Below are 22,171 nucleotides of genomic sequence, written 5' to 3'. Positions count from 1 at the left end.
CATTCATTGCATTTAGTACTTGGCTTGTGGTGTTTTAGTTTTTCAATTTAATTTGTAATTTATTCTTTATAATTGCAACAGCAAGCTGCCATGGCAATATGCATACTACAGATTAATCCATAAGTGCTCTTCCCTTCTGGAACCAGTTTTCACTGTGAGTAAAAAAAAGCTGCTGACAAAACCTAGCTAGAGAGACAAAGTCCTTAATATCAGGGGGAACCTTTTACTGCAAATGAAGTTAAGCAGGTGAAAGCTACCTTAGCAGGCTCACCAGTTTCTCTGAAGGCAAAACAATTGGAACTTGCAGCCATGGTATAGCTGACAGGGAAAAGGTTAATATACATCTGCTTCTGAATATGATTATGGCTAGGTTATGTCAGGGGGAACTGCTGAGGAGGGAGAGAGAGCAGTTTATACCGATTTGAGCAGAGAAGCTTCAAGGCAGGAAAAAATCCACTCCCCCCAACCTTAGAATCATAGGGACTGCGCTACAGGAGAGAGTGCTTGCACAGAGCTGTGCTAACTCGCATGAGAGTACAGGAGAGATCAGCTGTAATAACAGTGAGATGCAACCATGGATCTTCTGCCCTTCGGACTGAACATCAGCAACAACTCTGAACCTGGAGCCAACCTGACCGCTGCCAGTGAGTACAGCTTTTCACCTCTGGGGAGAATAGTCACTGATTTCTCTTTTAATCATGCTGCTTGTAAAACCTTATGCAGGCTAAGTGGAGGTATGGAAGACAACATCTGAATGAAACCTGCCAGTAGAATCTGAAGGGGAGAAGGAGGGGATTGGGAAAAAATACGATGGACAGAAGGAAAAGAAGAGATTGTTTTGGAAGCACTGAATAGATATTAGGAAGCCAGGAAAAGTGGTCTGGAGGGAAATTAGAATATACCGATTTTTCTGAGAATAGAGAAACTGATTGAGCAGAAGGAAGCCAGACGATTGGAAGGTAGCTAATGTGGTCCCCATCTTCAAGAAAGGGAAAAGGGAGGACCCGGGCAACTATAGGCCCGTCAGTCTTACCTCAATCCTGGGGAAACTCTTTGAGAAGATCATCAAGGAGCACATTTGTGATGGGCCGGCATCAGAAATGATGCTCAGGGGCAATCAGCATGGATTTATTAGGGGGAGATCATGTCAGACCAACCTGATTGCCTTTTATGATCAGGTCACAAAGGCCATGGACGCAGGTGTCGCGGTGGATGTAGTCTTTCTGGACTTCAGCAAGGCCTTTGACACCGTCTCTCACCCCATCCTAATTAATAAACTAGGCGACTGTGGCATAGATGCCTACACAGTCAGATGGATTGCAGATTGGCTGAAGGGTCGCACTCAGAGGGTGGTGGTGGATGGATCATACTCGACTTGGGGGGAGGTGGGTAGTGGAGTGCCCCAGGGCTCGGTCCTGGGGCCTGCGCTGTTCAATTTCTTCATCGGCGATCTTGATGCTGGGGTGGAAAGCAACCTGTTTAAGTTCGCTGATGACACCAAAATTTGGGGGGAGGTGAGCACGCTAGCAGGGAGAGAGAGATTGCAGAAGGATCTGGATAGGTTACAGGGGTGGGCAAACAGGAACAGGATGTGTTTCAATACGGACAAGTGCAGGGTGCTACGGAGGCGGAAAGGGATCTTGGTGTCGTTATTGACTCCAAGATGAACATGGGTCGACAATGCGAGGTCATGGTTGGCAGGGCTAACCGGACCTTGTCGTGCATCCACAGGTGCATCTCGAGTAGAGCCAGGGAGGTGGTCCTCCCCCTCTATGCGACGCTGGTCGGGCCGCAGCTGGAGTATTGTGTCCAGTTCTGTGCGCCCCATTTCAGGAGGGATGTGGACAACATGGAGAGGGTCCAGAGGAGGGCCACCCGCATGATCCGGGGACAACAGGGCAGACCCTACAGTGAGAGACTGCGGGACCTGAACCTATTCAGCCTCCACAAGAGAAGGCTGAGGGGGGACCTGGTGACTGTCTATAAACTCACTAGGGGGAACCAGAAGGGTTTGGGGGAGACGCTGTTTCCCCTAGCCCCCGCTGGCATAACAAGGAGTAATGGGCACAAGTTGATGGAGAGGAGGTACAGATTGGACATCCGAAAAAATTACTTCACAGTTAGGGCGGCTAGGAGCTGGAACCAACTTCCAAGGGAGGTGGTGCTGGCCCCTACCCTGGGGGTCTTTAAGAAGAGGCTGGATGCCTACCTGGCTGGACTCATTTGAGTCCTGTTCTTGTTTTTAGGGTTTTTTGTTGTTCTCCCGCCCTGGCGGGGGGTCGGGCTAGAAGATCTATTAGGTCCCTTCTGACCCTAAAACTATGAAACTATGAAGGAAGGAGGAAAAAAATAATTAGTAGACTTGGGGAAAACATATAGAATCCTTTTTTTATTTAGACACAGAAATGGTTCACCTGCAAAACAAACTCACCTACCAGTTTCCTAGGGAAAAGAGGAAAGAATTAAGAGAGCAGAGACTAACCTCTGAAGAGACTATAGCCTAACTTTCTTTTGTTGGATTTCTTTGGGATGTCTTCATATTGAACAGTTCCCACTGCTGCCCTCCCAGCAATATCAGCAATGGTGAGAGCACTAGCATAGACAAGTTGCTGGCATCCTATCAAACATGTCATCTAACCCTGCTTGGAGCAAGCCTAAAAAACAGAATGGTTGTAAAGCTGAAAAGCTGCTAATGCCTTGTCTGCACATAGGCTCTCGCTATCACAACCCTGGTGGCAATGCGCCACTGTCACAGCCATAACAAGAGTGCTCTATACTCTCTACTGCCACATGGCAGCACGGAAACCAAGCAGATTAAGATACTTGATGGTGGCCCCCAAGGAGAGGAATTTGAGTGGCAGGGGTACCTTAGACTATAACAGACTTTGCAGTTGTAGCAGCACTGTCATGCTGCAACATATCCTGTGAAGAAGATTGGCATGTCCACACATCAAGTGGGTTTACAGGGCAGAGCCCGAGTGTAGTAAGCTCACAATCAGCTAGTTGAAGACCGCAGCTGTCCAGGCAGGGAACAACTATCAGCTGATTGTCAGAACCCTGCACCTGACAGTTCTTCCCTGGCTGCCAGGGTGCAGGAGATCAGAGGCTCGCTGCAGGGAATTTAAATTCCCGCTGGGGACTTTAAACCCTGCCAGGAGCCTCTGATCCCCCATAACTTAGCAGTGTAGCCACCACTGTCAGGCATGGCGTTTGTTTAAAGTCCTCAGCAGGGGAAGTCCTTCAGCTCCAGTGCCATGGGCAGGCAGCTGATTGTTAGCAGTCCTTGCACACCTGTGCGAAGCCAACAAGCTACATGTGCAGTCCAGCTGCACAGTTTCCTGACAGCCCTAGCGCACAGGGACCCTGGGATCAGGGAGCATCTCCCCAGACTTAGGATTCCTTTATGCTGGGGATGTCTGTGCCTTGTGTGCAACCCAGCTAAGCAGCACATGCAGTTTTTAAATGTGCCAGCGCACCAGGGCTGGGGTGAACAATCAGCTGATTGTTGCATACCCTAAAACTGGGCATGCCACGCTGAGGCCTGCAGCTTTCCACCCTGGAGCCTTGCCACCACGCTTACATACATATAGTTGCCCACCACCACCCCACACTTAAAAAACAAACAAACCAAAACCAAAAAAAGCCCTCCAACCTTTGTCGGACAGCCCTGTGCCCTACAAGAAGAGGCCACAGGCAGCCACACACATCCCCCTTTTCCCTGCCAGCATCATGCACAGCCCCAGGGATGCAACAAAAGCCTCCAGGGCTGCTGGCTTCTTCGTGCTCGGGCCTCAACAGTCTCGGCTGCCTCCAAATTAAAAAAGAACAAAAAAGGCCATTTGGGCCCCAGCAACTTCCCCTACACCAGTCGCCTATGTCTCTGAGGAAGGGGTATGGGGGGGCACATGCCCCTCAACTGGGCCATGCCTGCCACTGACACCGCCAGCGGTGTCTGCAGAAACTTGATGTGCCCCCTGACAGAGCGGTCCTTGTCGCCACCGCCGCCAGGGGCATCTGCGGGAGCTCGCCAGCTCCTCCCCTGCTGCTGACACCGCTGGAGGCATCTGCGGGTGCCCCCCCAGACTCAGGACGCACCAGTCGTCCATGCACCTGACTGTGTAATCATCTATGTCACAGCCACTCAGTTTATTTATGAGAATAGGATGAGATACCACATCAAAGGTATGTTGCACCATCACTCTTCGATGGTACATTCAGCTGATGCACCATAACCATATAAACATTCACTGTGATAAAGTGGAAGAAACATTTATAGGTGTTGTCCCATAATCATTTGGGGCGCTTGTAGCATGACAAACAGCAAAGACATCTATATGCTTGCATTTTGTCCTGCCATAAAGCTTCATGTGTTGCCACAAAGGCAACATCTGTTCACAGCCTTAGGCTTCTCTGACATGTACTCTTCCAACAGCCAGTATCAGAACAGAGCTGAAGAAAAGTGCTTATGGAAAACGGCTCCCTCATGCTTGCAGCTCCCCAGCTACCATTGTCAGCCAGTTTAAATCTGAAAGCAACCCATGAGCTTTTAAATAAATGCCAGCTATCTGTCCACTGTCCAGATGGAGACTGCCCCGTGCCATTGGTGCAACTCCTTTCAGCATTTGTGGAGAGTGCTCCTGAACCATGACAGTCAGCTTAATAAAAGACTAAAAGAATTTTTAAAAAGAGCTTCAAGTTCAACACTGAGTTGCTTTCTCAAGAAATGCAATGATACAATGATATACTCCAAAGTCAGTGGTGCTCCCTCTCCTGGAGGATTGGGTTCAGTTCTGGTCACTTCATCTCGAAAGCAATGATGCGTAACAACAGGAGGAGGCTAAGGATGGGTGGCAAAAGAGATGAATGGAATGGAGGGATTGTCATAGTGAGGCTGGAAAGACTGACTGTTAGTTTGCAGAAGCGATTAATAAAAGGGACATAACAATGGTATAGAAAATAAAATAAAATATAGAGGATTTAAATGGTGTTCTTCTTACTCTAATAGGAGAACAAAAGGGGCATTCAGTGAAATCGGGTAAAAGGAGATGCTTTTTAACACAGTTCACTGTTATCTTGTGCCAACGAGTTTCACAACTTATCACTGAGGCTAAAAGCTTAGTATGATTTTAAAGTAGGATCAGACTTTAGGGGTGCTTGAAGACATTAAAAACAAACGGCACTTTACTTTAAACTCAGCACTTTAGTGATTGAATCAGCTATTAGCTAAAAGTACTAATAAGCCCAGATGAAGCATCTGATATTTACAGATACTGCAGAGCTGGGTCAAAGCAATGCACTGCTTCTTCCAGTAAAGCACATTTTGGTTCGTTTTGTAACATTTGCAAGCAGCCTATATTTTTTAACTAAATAATAAGACTATTACCTACCTAACATATAAAGGATAAAACCTCACCTACTTGAGGGCCCAAGGTAACTGTGAAATACCTAGGATTAGACATGTGTTCTCTCAGTCAATTATTCTATAATTGTACTTTATGAACTTCCCTGAACCTTGCCTTGAAGGATGTTTTACATTGCTCAATCTGATGCAGGATACTAGACTACAGCAGCCACAGGTCACAGGTTTGATATGTTTTTGCAATTCTCATAGAGAGCTGTGTGTACAGCCCACAACTTGAATACCCAGGGGTGCTATAGATCCTGTCATGGGTGGATTCAAAGGGAATGCAGTGTCATGGCCACACCCTGAGTTTCTGATTATGCCTCAGGAGCAGCAGCCAGGGACTTGAGTCCACATGAAAGTAAGAATTCCCTTCCTTCCTTCCCCTCTGTGCTCAAAGGCACAGCCCCTCTCCTCCCTGTCCCTTCCCTTCTCATTTCCCCCTTCCCCAGCCTACTACTGCTGGTGTCCACACTCTCCTGTGGCTGAGGGGAGCTCTTGTTTGCTACAGCCAGGCTGCACAAGGGCTGGGATCAGCCCAGGACATTGACAGAGGCAGGGATGTTCCCCCTTTCTGCCTGCTCCCTCTTGGTGCTCCCCACCATCCTGGGAGCAGGCACAGGGAAAGGGAATGTGCCTGCCTACCACTGTTGCTATGGTGCCAGGTGAGTGCAGCCCCTCACAGCCTGGCTGGAATGGGCAAGAGATTCCCTTGTCCCCAGGACAATGCAGACACTAGCAGCAACAGTCAGGAGACGGATGCATGGGAGAGGAAGGGGATGCAGATGGAAGCAGAAGGATGTGCACTGAGCATGGAGGGAAACAGGCAGGGAATTCTTGCCTTCTTTTTTGGACTTAAGGCCCCAGTTGCAGCTCCTGTCTGAAGTCTGCCTGGCCTGGTGAAGGGGAGAAGTGGTGGGGAGGCTGGGAGCAGGAGTGCAGCTACCCCAGCAGGCCTGGTCAGTAAAACCACCCCCCACCCCACCCCTCTGTAAAATCCTGGATCTGTTTCTGGTTCCTGTCCACTAGCAGCTTTTGCTTGAGAAGCCAGGACTAGAACAGCAGAAAGTACAAGAGAACTAAAAGGGAGGTGTGTTGGCAGAGTCTTTTTGCCAGGAGTAAATTTTGTCACAAAACTGAAGATCTAAATGACAAAAGTCTACCCTTTATCAGTATGTTTTCTTGGTTTTCAGAGTGGCCAGGTCTGCAGAGCATCTCTTATACCAGTATTATCATGCCTTCTGTGTTTGGCATTATCTGTCTGCTGGGCACTGCTGGCAACTCTGTAGTCATCTTTACTGTAGTGAAAAAGTCCAAGTTCCACTGGCGTCACAATGTCACAGACATCTTTATTATCAATCTCTCTGTCGTGGACCTCCTCTTCCTCTTGGGCATGCCCTTCATGATCCACCAGCTCCTGGGAAATGGCATCTGGCACTTTGGTGAGACGATGTGTACACTCATCATTGCCATGGACGCTAACAGTCAATTCACCAGCACTTACATTCTGACTGCTATGTCCATTGACCGGTATTTGGCTACAGTTCACCCCATCTCCTCTTCAAGATTCAGGAAGCCCTTTGTTGCTACCTTGGTTATCTGTCTCCTCTGGATACTCTCTTTTATCAGCATTACCCCAGTTTGGCTCTATGCCAGGCTTATTCCATTCCCTGACGGTACTGTGGGTTGTGGTATCCGCCTTCCACATCCAGAAACTGACTTGTACTGGTTCACTTTGTACCAGTTTTTTCTGGCCTTCACCCTTCCCTTTGTGGTCATTGCCGCTGCCTATGCACGCATCCTCCAACACATGAAGTCTTCCGTAGCCCCAACTACTCAGCGCAGCGTCCAGCTGAGGCTCAAGCGAGTGACACGAACTGCCATTGCTATATGTCTGGTCTTCTTTACCTGTTGGTCACCATATCACCTGCTACAGTTGATACAGCTGTCCATCAGCCGCCCAACCCTTACCTTCTACTACACGTACAATGCAGCCATCAGCCTGGGCTATGCAAACAGTTGCCTGAACCCCTTTGTATATATTATGCTCTGTGACACTTTTCGTCAACGCCTGGTCCTCTCTGTCAAGCCTATGGCACAGGAGTAGCAGAGGTCAGCCTCATGGTGCCAGAAAGATGGATATCAGGCCCAAGATTAAAACCACCTGACGTAAAAGAAATATAGTATATGGTTGCAAGCACCTTGATCCCAGAAAAACTTTGAATAGTCAGAGATTAACCAGAGATAATTAGAAAGAACAACTTGAGGGAACAATAAAATAATGATAAAACTTAGCCGAAGAACTCTAAAAGGGAATAAGGTGATTGTCTACAGAACTTGAAGGATGCAAACACCAAGGAAAAAGGATTAGTTAGGATAATATTAGATCCATAGCTAGAGTAACTGAGCAAAGGAAAATTTTCAAGAGGAACAGCACCCTCCCGTCTTGGAGCAGAAAGAGGATGGTGGCTGACAACAGTTATCGAGACCCAAGGAAAGGTCTAAAGCCATGAACACAGTAGTGGTCTCTTAAAAAGCTTCTAGACTCCTACTCAGACACAGGGTACCTTTTCTCCATTGAGATGTTCCTGGGAGGCAAGGGATTAAATTAAAATAGAGTAGGTCCCAGACAAAGAAAATGTATAAACTACAACTAATGATGGAAATAGATATTAATAAATGAGCCCAACATAATTAGAAAGCTGTAGTTAACACATACAAGCACAATCTTGGAAAGTCAAAGCTTTAGATTTTATGAAAAGTCTTTCTCTCTATTTCTGTCTCGTGTCCATCTATAACACCTTGTGTTGAGATATTTGAAGGATGTGAATATGTGGAGTAACTCCAATTGTCATATTTTGGAAGAAAGATAAGGTAGTTTAGGTTCTCTGAGTGGACTCACAGAACATATTATTAAAATCAAGGAAAATGTTCCCTTAAGTTGTCAGTGGAGTTAGTGGTGGAGGGTCTGCATGTTTGAGTCAGTGGCTTGTCTGTGACTAAGGAGAAGAGGAATTGTTGATTTATATTTACAAAACACTAGTTGCTAATATATCCAGCGTGTACCACTACTGAAATAAAGTTAGTCTGCTTTTTATGCTTCCCATGACAAACACACCTGTATTAAGCACAGCGGGTGAAATGGCCTGAGATAAAGGATGTCAGACTAGCTAATATAATTATCCCCTCTGAGTTTAAAATCTATTAATAATATATCTGCATCATATTCATCCTGTGGTAACTAAGAGTTTGTGGTCCTCATGAAAATGTGGATGATGAACAATCGTTTGCAAATAAGATTACTCCATGCAGGACTTCATTGTTAGATAGGTCATGATGACAGGGGATAAAAATACATCACAGTTAAGGTTCCTTGAGGCACCTTACATTTGGGTATTCTGGCTTTCAAGCATCTTATTTCAACAACATTATTCTTATGAGCTGCCTTCAGCAGCTGGGAGAAGTAAGGAAGTCCTGTTCCTCTTCAGGATGGGGGTGTTGGTGCATGCTTAGGTGCTTGGTGGGGACAGGACACACAATCTAGTTGGCATGTACAAATTATAAGAGGATGGACCATGCTTAGTACAGAATGAATCTTCTGAGAGTGTAGTAGTCAAACTCTAACCACACTTGAGTGAAAACATACACACTGCAGGGAGTGGAGGGGTTGCCAAAAAGTTACAGTTTAATTTCTGGGTGGTACTTCACAACAACACATCCCTGATACCATGGTAATTTATGCCAAATCTCAATTCCCTGCTGCAAAACATGGAAGTGACAGAGCTGCTTTATAAACCAGCTGTGAGCATTTTTCAACATGAGTAAAATATACACAGTACTTCTACCATCTGGTCCTGAGAAACAGCTGAACTATTTTAACTGAAGCTTTCCAGACACGTTCAGTCCAAGACAGACACATAACATGGAACATTTCGGCTCAAGCGAACAGTCTGGCAAAGGTATAAACCACAGGGTCTTGGAATGGAAGCGATCAAGAAACCTTAACTGCAGGCATCAAACAAACCACCTTTGTTTGATTTGTGAAATCTGTAAGATAAGAAACCACCATGATGTAGCTGGAAAAAGACACTGGAGCCTTTTATGCATCATAACAATTAGGTTATGGATTTACCATTTTTTCCTGATATCAACAATGGTAGAGACAGCACCCACAGGATTTAGATGTCTGAAACTATGGTGTCCAATCATACTAGGTGACACGGGGGGCAACGGAGACGCACACCCACAGAGCTTTACATGTCCATTGCTATTGCTACCACTAGAGTTGGATTTGTAGTAGTGAATTATTGGTTCCAAATCTGACAATGAAGACATAACCAGGAAGGCAATCATACCTTATGTAGACCAGAAACTTAGAACATTGTTATGCCTATGTACACTACAGTAATAAGATAGTAAAATGTGATTGTAGTTTAACACTTTTTTCTTGTCTGCATGAACAAAAGAAACATGTCCTAAACAGTGAGGATATCAGTATAAAAAGTAAAACTTTCTCACTTTTTTTAACACTAGCACAGCTCCTTCACAGGTACAAACAGGTTGCAGATATTCAGACTTAGGCTAGCTTTTAGGAGGACTGGATGACACGGTGATAAAATCACAGGTACCTTACACTGAGATTTCTACAGTTCTAGGTAGAGCAGCACCAGTGGGAAACTCGAAGGAAAAGCTCAGCCAGCAAGTTTAAGAGGAACAATAGGGGCACCTTTATATAATTATTTTGATGCAAGTAGTAGCTGATTGTGAGTTTGGCTAGTATCATCTGTAGCCAGGCAATAAAGCCCTGAATTGCATCAGACTTCCCAGAAACTGTTGCTACCAAAATAAATCCTTTTAATCTACTTTGTGTTTAATTCTGTGTTGTCCAGAGCACCTGCATGAAATGTAGGAGGTATTTAATAAGCTATTCAAGCAATAACATACATGGCTCTAACTGCTAATGGATTCGTTCCACATGATCCATCTCTACTGGTGACCTCCACAGGGCAATAAAAAGAAGGTATGGGGGGGGTACTTTTTGCACATTTTTGCTTCTTGATGAGAAATGAAAATGGTCTGAAGTGTCCTCCTCCCCTCAAAACGTTCCCTCCCCCATTCCAATACATCTTGCACATCAGAAATTTGGGTCTTGTGTAGCCTGCTTTTCTTGAGAGATCATTCAGAGGAGTATTAGGAAGCAAGATTAGGATATCACAAAGGCAACACACAAGTGAGTTATGGTGAGACGGAAGTGATTTATTTTCAATCCATTTAAATATCTTCTCATTTCTTCACGCTGGGTACATTTGTTTAACTCATAAAAGGCTTCTAAAATGTTTGGGAAAAACACTCTGGTTAAGATTCAACTTCCTGAAGCAGGGGATAGGCTAACATATCAGGGAAATGTTGTTGTATGGAATCTGTCTATGAGACCCATGTTGCACTCCGGAGACAAACCCCTATAAATTGATGCCATCAGGATTACAAGTTAAGCAGAGAGCCTCTTTCAACTGACAGACACAGGCAGAGCTGCAATTACTGCTGAGAATGAAATACAGCTGTACTTCCCCTCACCAACTTACCTGACAACCAGTCACTAATTCCTATCCCCCTGCAGTTTAAATTTACTTAGCTCATTTGGAGAATTAGGCTGGTTGCATGTGTTAAAAAAGAAGTTTGCATCCTGCCTGTTGGTTTAACCATAGCCCTTAAACATCTGTCTAAACAGGTTTCCCTCGCTTTATTCTGTACATGGCGCTCCTGGAAAACAGCACATAACTCAAATTTACATAAAGGGAACCCACTTTACAATGTAACAAATAGGGATGCGTTCCAAGACCTTGACTGTACTGACCTCCAGACCCATTTCTACCACTTTTATAAGACAATTTTGGTACTCACCATCAGCAGACAGTACACACAAGCACTGGGCATTATCATAATGGGGATGGCAACTGCAGAAACACATGTCGCAGACAATGAGCGAGGAGCACAGATTCACACGGGAGACTATATTTTGGTGTGCATCACTCCTACAATGCATTGCACAAAGCAGCTGACTGCGGGCTTCCACCATACCGATTGCATAAGAGTGAATTTACCTTGCATATGACGAATTTTTGGTATAAAGAGAGTCATCACATAAGAGTGAATTCGCACATACAGAACCGGCATAAAGCAAAGGAAGCCTGTACACAGATACTGGCTGAATACCAGAAAGTGATGCTATCAAACAGCTCCCTACCTGGGAGTTGGAGGCAAGTAGCACAGCAGAGGGGCATCAGTACAAATTTCCATGATGGAAAGAAACAGGAATTTAAGTTTTAAGCACAAAATGTTCTTCTGAAAGTAAATTTAGAGTATTGACAGATTCTGGAGACTGAGGCCTTTTACCCACAACGTGCAGCATCTCTAGCAGCAGTGCTTCAGCTCCCCTGCTGGCTACACACCTTCTTTGTGTGGGCCAACTTCTAATACATACTAGGACTTTAGTCTTTTTTGGTTTCTCTGTTGAAAATATCACCATGGGTACCAACAATGGTAATGATTTTTCCTGTGTGTCCCTTTCTTCCTCACCGGCAACTAATTTCACATGGGCACCAAAACAACCTTCTGATTATGATGACTTGGTCTCCCCAACTTAGAACTTAGGATTTGTGTTTCTACATATATATTAGATGAGGGGAACAATGGGAATAGCATTTGTCCATTTATTCCAGTTGCATGGATGTGAGCAAAGAGAACTGCAATTAGGTTTTGCAGGTTTTATGTACATGATACTCCATCTGTATATAGTAAGTGGTTCATATACATAAGATATCTGTTTTCCTTTGAAGATGGAGCTTTTCATTTTGTCATTCTATCCTCCCAAGTTCTCTCCACTGCCAGTTTCCATTTAGAAACTGCCTCTGTGTTTTAATCTTGGAGCCAAGATGTTAGTGTTGCTCTGCTGTCATTCTTCTATGCAAGCCCCCCGTCCCTCTCTCTCTGCTCCTATCAGCACAGTAGCTCTACATTGGTGGTGTGTTTGTTACAAACATAGCAAACATCCTTTTCCATTTTTCCCCACTCACATACACAGCCCTTTTCCTACCTCTGCTGCTTCCTTTACAATTGATGCCTGGGAGTAAGCATAGCACAGTGAAGACTCTGAGTTGAACTCCTGAGTTTTACCCTCAGTTATTCCTCAGACTTTTTCTGTTCCCTTGGGTGATACCCTCAAGCTGGACCTCACATTCCACCCCTTCCCCCCAGGAAATTAATGCAATAGTATTTTTTTGGCTGCAACACTTGGCCTGCTTCAGCCATCAGTCCTATATCTCCTCACATACAAATGCATGGCAAGAAGAGAGAGAATGCCCTTTGGCTGTAAAGGAGATAAAGGCAATATCCATAGGCTGTTGTTGCTCCAGCAGTGTTGAAAGGAATGAGATGAAACCAAATAGTAAAAAAAACCCACCTCTAACAAATATTATTGCTGACTGTACCCTCACCCAGCAGCACCTGCCTCCCCTTAAAGTGAGGGGGAGATACACTGACCTACCAACAGACACTTTTGTTCCCGTTCCCATTGCACAGCCAAATGCACCTTCATCCAAACTAGTAAGGGAAAAGCTGTGCATAGTCCACTTATCCCCATTGTCATAGAGGCAGGATGGATGTCTGTGGATTGTAATGGAAGGAAAAATAATGGTAATAGATTGCGCAATTCCTGTTTTCCCTATGGAGTCTACAGGCTTTAATCACAATACTATCAAGCTGCCTATAGCTGCTTTAGGAGATGGCATTTCTTAAACATCAAGGCACTTCCATAAGATTGAGGACTGCAGGAACAGCTGCCATTAGTGGGGGAGAGCTGTGAGAGAAATCTTATTTGCAGTGCATTAGGAATGAATAAGCTACTGAACAGGTACAGATGAAATCAGGAACAGAGCTAAGGTAGGTAACGTGGTCATGAACTGCGTGATGTACACATCACAGCATGCTGCTAACTTATTGCCCTTGCAATGCCTAAGACACGGCCTTATAAATATTGTGCCAACCCTGCAGCCCAAGAACCTGGCACAAGCAGCAAGGGGGAGGGATTCCTACTTTTATATAGAAAAATCACAGGGGTTAGGGTCATAAGCCAACTGGCCAAAGGGAAGGAACAGGTGAAAGGTAAAGAAACATTAACACTGTAGTAACATATACTCAGCACCTTAAATTCCACCCCACACACCTCTGGAGGTGTCCCCAAATAAGCCTTTAGTCCCTAGAGAACTCAAACAGCAGCCCACAGCAACCCCCAAGTCTGAATCCAGCTCCTTTAATCCACAACCCTGGATGACCAAACCAGTGAGATCTCCAACTCCACTGTGTACTCCCTTGTGCAGGGCTGACCAGGTGCCATGTGTATGCTGCTCTCTCTTCTCTTTACTCCAACCTCAAGCTTCCTCTTTCTTTGACCCTTGCTCCCTCTCTGCCCACCTGCAACAGTTTCTACGAGATGCAGGCCAAATTAACAGTGAACTACCCCCTGGCTCCTCCTGCTCTTACACACATTGCATTCACATTACAATATGCTATTCGGTTTGATTGAGCAGGCCTGATCCAACCAAACAAAAAAAGTAATTCCCCAAGGAAGGGGAAGTGAAACAATATATTTCTCTGAAACAGACGTTTCTCCCAAGAAAACTTTTTCCTGGAACAGAAGCAAAGGAAAAAAGTCAACCCAAAAGACTCTGGCCAATCCTGGGAAAAGCAGTTGCTGTTGCAACCAGCTGCTGCCAGAGTCCTCAGTCTGAAATGATCCGGCACTGGATTCTGTTCAGTGTGAAAGCAGCGCAACCCCATCCAATTCATCATTACTGGCAAGAAAAGAGTTAACGGTTGGCAGATCCTCTGTGTTTGTCTCCCTGTGATCAGGCGAACATACTGGAATGGCTTCAGGGAGAAAGTTACCGAACACAACAAGTGATGTCCACAGGCTTTACTGACACTAAGCTTACTGAGACGCTGACTTTTAGAGAAGCTAGCCAAAGAGAACAGAAAATTTGCCTATACTGAGTTCTGTGCTACTGCATCCAGACTGCTTCCAGTAGCTCTGATCTAATTTAAAAAAATGTAGAAACACAAATCCAGTCCTAAATTGGAGAGGGGTAGGGCAACAAATCATATTCTAGAGCAGTGATGCCCAAGCAGGATGCTGCAAAATCCTTCAAAGTTTGCCAAGAGGTGTGAGAAGATAAACAAGGTGTGATGAGAGAAGATAACTTCTAGCTCAGGCATGCTCCTACTTGATTAATCTGCCAGACAGGCTCCTCTACAAGGAGGTAAGTTTAGTAGCAACTAAAGAGTGATGTCATCCACAGGAAGTGGTCAGTTGACCATTGTGGGTCAGGGGTTAGTTGTTACAATAAAGACTTAATGAGAACAAGGAGTCTCCCTGCATCCTCCTAAGATCCAGAAAAACACATGGTGTGAGAAGTGGTAAATCATGCCATCAACAGGAAATCGGGCCAGGTGATTCCCAACTGATGGATCTAACTCTAGCAGCAGCTGAATCCAGTGCAGGGCAGAGCCGGGAGCCTCTACCTGCAGCAGAACCCAGTACAGCTCTGTGGCTGACTACAGAGACCATGCCAGCACTCGAAGTTGCATCACCAGAACAGTGTGATTTCCAATCCCCTGGAAAATGGCCTTGATGGATCTGGCATTTTAATCACTTTAGGGAAGTGCTGGGTCTGGACGAATAGTCGGAAGCTTACCAAGTGAGTACTCTTATCTACTCTGAGAGATCAGGAGGATGAAATTTTGTTGTCACTACCTCTTACAAATGCAGAGAAAAAGCAATATGCTGCAGTGATAGAAGCATTAACTGATCATTTTCTGAGCAAAAGAAATGTGATTTATGAATGAACTAGATTAAATCTCTGGAAACAGGAACCTTCAAAATCTGTAAACAGATTAATCGCATCTTTGTATACAATGGCCAAATCCTGCCAATATGGGGAGCTTAAAGAGTAGCTAATTAAGGACTGCCTAGTTGTGGGGCTTCATTATACAGAGCTCTCACAAAGATTACAGTTGGACCCTGATTTAATGCTCTAGAAGACTATCACACAGGCTCGCTAATCAGAGCTAGTTAAACAGCAACAGAGAGAAATCAGGATTCTCAGTCCTGTCAGGCATTAGTTAATATGGATGCAATGTTCACAGTATAGAAACTACAAACAAATCCAAATAGAATTGACAGGCACAACGAATCCAGGGAGTGGACCCACCTGCGCCCACAGCGGCAAACAAGTGGGAAAGGAGGCCATTGCCACAGGTATAGACAAAATCCAGGACATAGTCATGTTCAGTGTCCTGCCACAGAAGAGAAGTCAGTGATGTAAAAAGAAAGGTCGCTATGCTTCAGTTTGTCATTCCACCACTGGAGTCTGTAAAGTCACAGAAAAGGATGCAGAGGATTGCACGGTACTTTTAGATGAAGTTACAGAGTCTTCCTTCGGACCCAGGAGTCTGGATGACAGAAATTGAGCTCAACGGACAGCCAATGCCATTTAAAATAGATACAGGAGCAGTAGTCTCAGCTATCCCTGATTCTTACTACAGCCCATATAAGGATGGGATTTCTCCTTATCCTGACTAAACAGCCATGGGGACCAGGAGACACTACCCTCAAAGTACTGGGATCCTTTACTGCAAAGATGACACTGAAGTGGAGATGTATAGACCAGGAAGTTTAGGATTGGTAATATTGCTGTGCCTTTACTTGGCTTACTGGCTATATAGGCACTGCAACTTGTCCATCGACTAGATGAAATAGTGGGCCAGAAATCCTTGGAGCAGTACTACAGAACCAAATACCCATCGGTCTTTTCTGGTCTGGGAAAAATGTCAGGTGAATATCAGATGCACCTAAAAGCTGATGCCATTCCATATGCATTAGCTACTCCAAGACAGGTACCTTTGCCACTAATGGACAACGTTAAAGAAGAGCTAACACACATGAAGGAAACAGGAGTAATTGCAAGGATTGAAGAACCTACTCTTTGGTGTTCTGGGATGGTGGTTGTGCCCAAACCCAATGGTAAGATTAGGATATGTGTCGACCTCACATAGCTGAACAAGTATATGTGCAGAGAAGGACATATTCTTCCTTCTGCGGAACACACCTTGGCTCAACTTGCAGGAGCTAAAGTTTTCACAAAATTGGATGCTCGGGCAGGGTTCTGGCAGATTCCTCTGGCCATTGAATCATCCAAGCTAACAACTTTTATTACTCCATTTGGATACTACTGGTTTAAACAACTACCTTTCAGAAACTCATCAACTCCTGAATTCTTTCAGTTTTGAATGTCATAGATATTGGATGGCCTAGTAGGTGTCCTTTGCCATGCTGATGATATTTTGATTTTTTGGGACCACCAAGGCACAAAATGATGCAAGAGTGGATGCAACACTCAGAAAACTCCAAGAAGCTAGAGTTATATTTAATGAAAAGTGCATCTTTGCTACTTTGCAGCTTGTTTGTGGGACATGGGATTACATCACATGGAATCCAGCCAGTTCCATCAAAAGTTGCAGCCAACGAGGGGGTCCCAGAACCCAAAGATATCCCCAAACGATGCAGATTTTTAGGCATAGCCATATACTTGGGCTGTTTTGTGCCAAACTTGGCAACAATAACAAAGCCTTTAAGAGACCTCTTAAGTGACAAGAACATATGGCTCAGCAGTTAGCCTTCAATGAGATCAAATCTATACTCAGTTCCTCCCTGATACTGGCCCAATATGATCGCACATGCGAAACGCGTATTGCAGCAGACACTTCATCATATGGGCTTGGAGGAACATTACAACAATGTCAGAAAGCGGGCCACTGGGCCCCTATTGCTTTTGTGTTAAGAGTGCTTGCTCCACCTGAAACTCAATAAACACAAATAAAAAAAAGAAGCACTAGCAGTTATATGGACATGTGAGCAACTCAGAAATTTCCTTGTGGGTCTGACTTTTACTTTACAAACTGATCACAAGCCAACTGTGTCTCTGTTAGGAAACAAATCTCTCAATGAACTTCCATCAAGAATTCAGAGATTTCACCTCAGAATGCTGAAATTCATCTACAATATGGTAGACATCCCTGGAAAAGAGCTATAAACAGCTGATATTCTTTCTAGGGCACCATTACAGACTCCACTGTATCCAGAAGAACTCCACCAGGAGAGAGATATTGCTGTTTATGTGGACGTTACTGCAGATGAGATACCCATATCTGCTTCACTACAAATGAGAAGTCGGGAAGCTCAAGAAGCTGATTCCTCTTGTCAAAAGATAAAGAAATACTGCTTGAAGGATTGCCGCAAGTAAGATTCAAGGACTGTGAACTGGCAAAGTAGCAGCAAGAGAGACTCAATCTCCATGTTGTTGTGAAACCTAAGTCTCTGACAGAGTACTGATACCTTCAACACTACACCAGGAAATCCTAGAGAAGATTCATGATGCTCACCAGGACATTACAAAATGTCAAGCCAGGGCTTGTCAGACAGTTTGGTGGCCCTCCATCTGTGATGACATACACAACTGGGTGGCCAATTGTAAGGTTTGCGCTCAACACTGACCAGTCCCTGTGGAGCCATGCATTATGACTGATTTACCGGATCATCCATGGCAGATGTTGGGAGCTGATTTATTCACCTGGAAGGGTTTTGCTTACATCATTGCTACTGATTATTATTCTTGTTAGTTGGAGATGGTACAATTAGAGCACCACAACAGATAGACTTATAATGGCATTGAAGAGTATATTTGCATGCCATGGCATACCTTCAGTTTTAAGAACTGACAATGGCCCAGAATTTTCTGGAGCCATGTTTAAGCAGTTTGCAGCCCAGTATGACTTTCAGCATGTCACCAGCAGTCCACATATCCCCCGTAGTAATGGAGAAATAGAACATGCGGTGTGGACTGTGAAGAATTTGCTCCAGAAGAATGAAGAGCTCTAAGACACTGCTCAATGCCACTGGAGCATGGATGGAGTCCAGCTGAGTTGCTGATGAGTCACTGACTCCATATAACCCTCCCAAGTATGATCAATGACTTGGTTCCAAAACTTTTTGATCCACAGGAATTTTGTGAGACAGACAAACAGATAAAGGACCATCAGAGATGGAACTATGATGCGAGGCATGCTTTAAGACACGTTCCTGCTTTTTCACCCCAGCAGGAAGTTTGAATTCCAGATCCAGGGGCCCAAGACACCATCCAGGCTAGGGCAGATACTCCTCGTTCATACTGGGTGGAGGTGCCTAGGGGTCTCCTCTGTAGAAATCAATAACATCTCTGTCAAATCCCACCTGTTTATCACACTAGGTCCGGACATGCCTCAGTTCCACCAAAGAGATTACACCTGTGAATTAGTCTGTTCTAAACGAATACTTACCCATGTTTCTGTTTTGCTTAGGTTTCTTTTGTAATTAAATGTGTATCGAGTTTTCCCCTGAGAAAGGGGGATGTAGTAGTAAGGGTTAACTCCCTTACTAAAAAGAGTGATGTCATCCACAGGAAGTGGTCAGTTGACCATTTTGGATCAGGGGCTAGTTGTTGCAATAAAGGCTTAATGAGAACAAGGGGTCTCCCTGCCTCTTCCTAAGATCAAGAATAACACAGCAAGTGCTGTAATATATAAATTAGACTTTTGAAATTGATGCCCATCAATTCACAAAAGGTATGGAAGCGTACCTTGAGGTCAGTGAGATTAAGAACTACTATACTAGAGGTACCCTGGGTATCTATAATCTTTAAGCACAAACCCTTAAAAAAGTAATAGTAAAGAATGCACCTGAGGGTGCTGAGGGAGTTGGCTGATATGATTTCAGAGCATCTGGCCATCATCTTTGAAAACTCATGGCAAGTGGGAGAGGTCCTGGGTGACTGGAAAAAGAAGTGCCCATTTTTAAGAAAGGGAAGATGGAGGATCTGGGGAACTAAAGACCAGTCAACCTCACCTCAGTCCCTGGAAAAATCACAAAGCAGGTCCTCAAGGAATCCATTTCTAAGCATTTGGAGAAGATGATTAGGAACAATCAGCATGGATTCACCAAGGTCAAGCTACGCCTGAACAACCTGATTGCTTTCTAAGACAAGATGACTGACTCCGTGGCTGTGGGAAGAGCAGTGAACGTGATATACCTTGACTTTAGCAAGGCTTTTGATATGGGCTCCCACAACATTCTCACAAGTAAGCTAAGGAAGTATAGGTTGGGTGACTGGTCTGTAAGGTGTTACAGGTACAAGGCATTCAGAGTTTGAGTTGTACCTGTAACATGGAACATGAACCTCTACACAGCACAAATGACTCTTCCAAGAGCCACTTAAGAGGACAACTGCTTTGGCAAATGGGAGGGGAAGGCTAGCAGTTCATAGCTATCAGTCACCCACTGTTTAACTCAGCATTTTATTGAGGTTACTCCCAATTTTCCTCCACTCAGGGAAGATGTTAAACTAGAATTCCTGCTTTATGAAAGACTTGTAGTCAGGCAAGTTGTCTGGTAGAGCAAACTTTACAGGTTCTCCTCTGTAGCCCACAAGACCCACCATTTGCTCATATACTAATTTGTCACTAGGCTCCTACCCAATCTCATTTGCACATGCTATTGGAATCATGCTTCTTGCTGGAATATCACTTCTTTTCCAATGCATTTAATGTCTTCACTGTACAGGGTAACTTGGAAGAGAGACAAAGACCAGTGTTGGAACTAGAGACCCTGTTAGAATTCTAAAACTGGCCCCCAAACATGTTTAAAAGGAAGTGAAGAGTGCTCCTAATATGATGTGTGAAGTTGTTCTGGTGCAAAGTGTGCATCCACAGCTTCTGATTAGCAGATTCCACAAAAAAAGAGGTATACAAAAAGTCATCAACATTGCAAATGCTGGCTTTGTGTTGATGCAAAAAAGAAGCATTGTAATTTATCCACAGCATGAAAAAAGAATAACCTTCTTTTCCACTGTCTTGGCAGACTTCAAGATCAGAAGGGCATACCACCCCTGAATGAACAGCCAGCCCCATGGGCAAGGAAAACAAAAGAGGGCCACTGACAATATAGCAGCAAAGATGCAACAGAGAAAGAAAGAAAGTAAAAAAAAAAAGAAATGCAGGGAGATCCAGGAGGTGCAGGAGGAAGGGGAACAGGGAGAGATGGAGAATGCCCTATCAGGAGAGATTTGATAGGGAGCAGAACCATATACTTATAGGATGTCCTAGTCACCATGATTCTCAATTGGTCCCAGCATTTATATACTTCTTGCCCACATAGTCTTGAAGAAGTACCTGTTCCTCCAGCCTCTCCAGTGGGCTGTGCCTTGCTACAAATAATGCATAGATTTCTAAACTTTCAGAGTTACTTAGGCAATGGAGTAGTTCAGGAACAGAGTTGGAGGTGCCAGACAAAGTCTACATGCTCAGTCCTGTGGAGCCCTGTGCAGTACATGGGTGGGGGGAGGAGAGCCAGGAAAAAGGCTATGGTTAACTAGTACTACAAGTATTAATGAGGTCTGTTTCCAGGTTCCTGTGAGGTATTGCCAATTTGGGGGTTTTGTTGAACCTTAGTTAGGGCTACTAGTTGCACCTTGCCCCCGACTTGAAGAAGCCCAGACATCTGGAATAAGTTTGGAATGGATAGCACAGACAGTTGGTCAGCCTACAAAGCCTTTTGTTTCCTTTGAACTAAAACTTACTTTTCTGTCTGAAATTGGTTGTTGTCATGGTATGTGCAAAGAAATAAACATCTAAATTATGCAGAAAAGTGATTTTATTAAACTATCAAGAACACAGCATATGGAAACCAATTTACCTGGCACCCCAGGGTTCAAAACTCATAAACACAAAGATTTAAACTAAAATTGATTGCAAGAGGCAAAGCCTTGGAAATCTGAACATCAAGATGAAAAAGGCTGTAGCTAATGACAACCAAAAATTCATAGAGAATAAGCAGTCCCAAAGTGATTACAGCAACCCCCCCCCTTCTGCATTTTGAAATAATAGTTCATAGGCTACTATAGTTTATAATGTGAAATTACAATGGGAAAGAAAAAAAATACACCCGGTTCCTTATTCACTTTGAAAGCAAAACAAAGCAGATTGAAGAGAAGGAACATAGCAGGTTCTCTGATCAAATCTACTCAAGCAAGAACCATGCATATTTCCAGTGAATTACTCATCAGTGCCATTCTATCTGGCCAGGCTTGGACACATATGGCAATTTCATTATATCCCTTGCCTCCCTCTGTACCGCCTGACAGTGTCAGTATTGATGGTTGCACTTTCTGGTTGTGTGAACAAGTCCAAGCAAACCATCAGTGTTAGGTCCATCCAAAACACTTACCTTTAGCCTCCAGATGTTATGTGGAGCACAGCAGGCCACAATCATATGCACAGCACTTGTGACATAATGTCATCCAAACACTTTGTTGACAGCACCATTTTGCTTTCAGCCTATGAAATGCACACTCCATCTTTGTTGACAGCACCATTTTGCTTTCAGCCTGTCAAATGCACCCTCCACCCCCAGCCTGCCATAGCTAAGTGTGTAACTAAATTTTCTTTTCCCAGTTATTTGAGACCAGGGTACAGTTTCTTAGGCTGCACCAGGAAAGGCCAGGCAGCATCCTTCAAAACTACAGTGGGCACCAACAAGCCCACTGACAATCTCAGTCAGAGGGAACAGGATCCCAGCTTCTCAGTAGGAGGTCTAGTTAGTAATTTGGCATCATGTGCCTTTCCTGT

General features: G+C 44.4%; 1 protein-coding gene and 1 long non-coding RNA gene across 2 annotated transcripts in view; both read left to right on the top strand.

The window, feature by feature from the left end:
• The window catches only part of LOC112550934, a 36,456-nt gene extending 15,172 nt beyond the window's left edge, over positions 1-21,284 (top strand). The window contains exon 3 of the long non-coding RNA XR_003095018.1: positions 20,406-21,284. This is a non-coding gene — a long non-coding RNA (uncharacterized LOC112550934). The remainder of the gene's footprint in view (positions 1-20,405) is intronic.
• MCHR1 (melanin concentrating hormone receptor 1) lies at positions 575-7,508 on the top strand. Its single transcript, XM_014521791.2, has 2 exons — positions 575-644; positions 6,595-7,508. The coding sequence occupies exons 1-2, from the start codon at positions 575-577 to the stop codon at positions 7,506-7,508; spliced, it is 984 nt and encodes a 327-aa protein (XP_014377277.2).
• Positions 21,285-22,171: the final 887 nt, after the last annotated feature.

This window comes from Alligator sinensis, unplaced genomic scaffold (genome assembly GCF_000455745.1).
Source record: "Alligator sinensis unplaced genomic scaffold, ASM45574v1 scaffold215_1, whole genome shotgun sequence".
Classification (NCBI taxonomy): Eukaryota; Metazoa; Chordata; order Crocodylia; family Alligatoridae; genus Alligator; species Alligator sinensis.
This window is presented reverse-complemented; position numbering and strand designations above follow the sequence as displayed.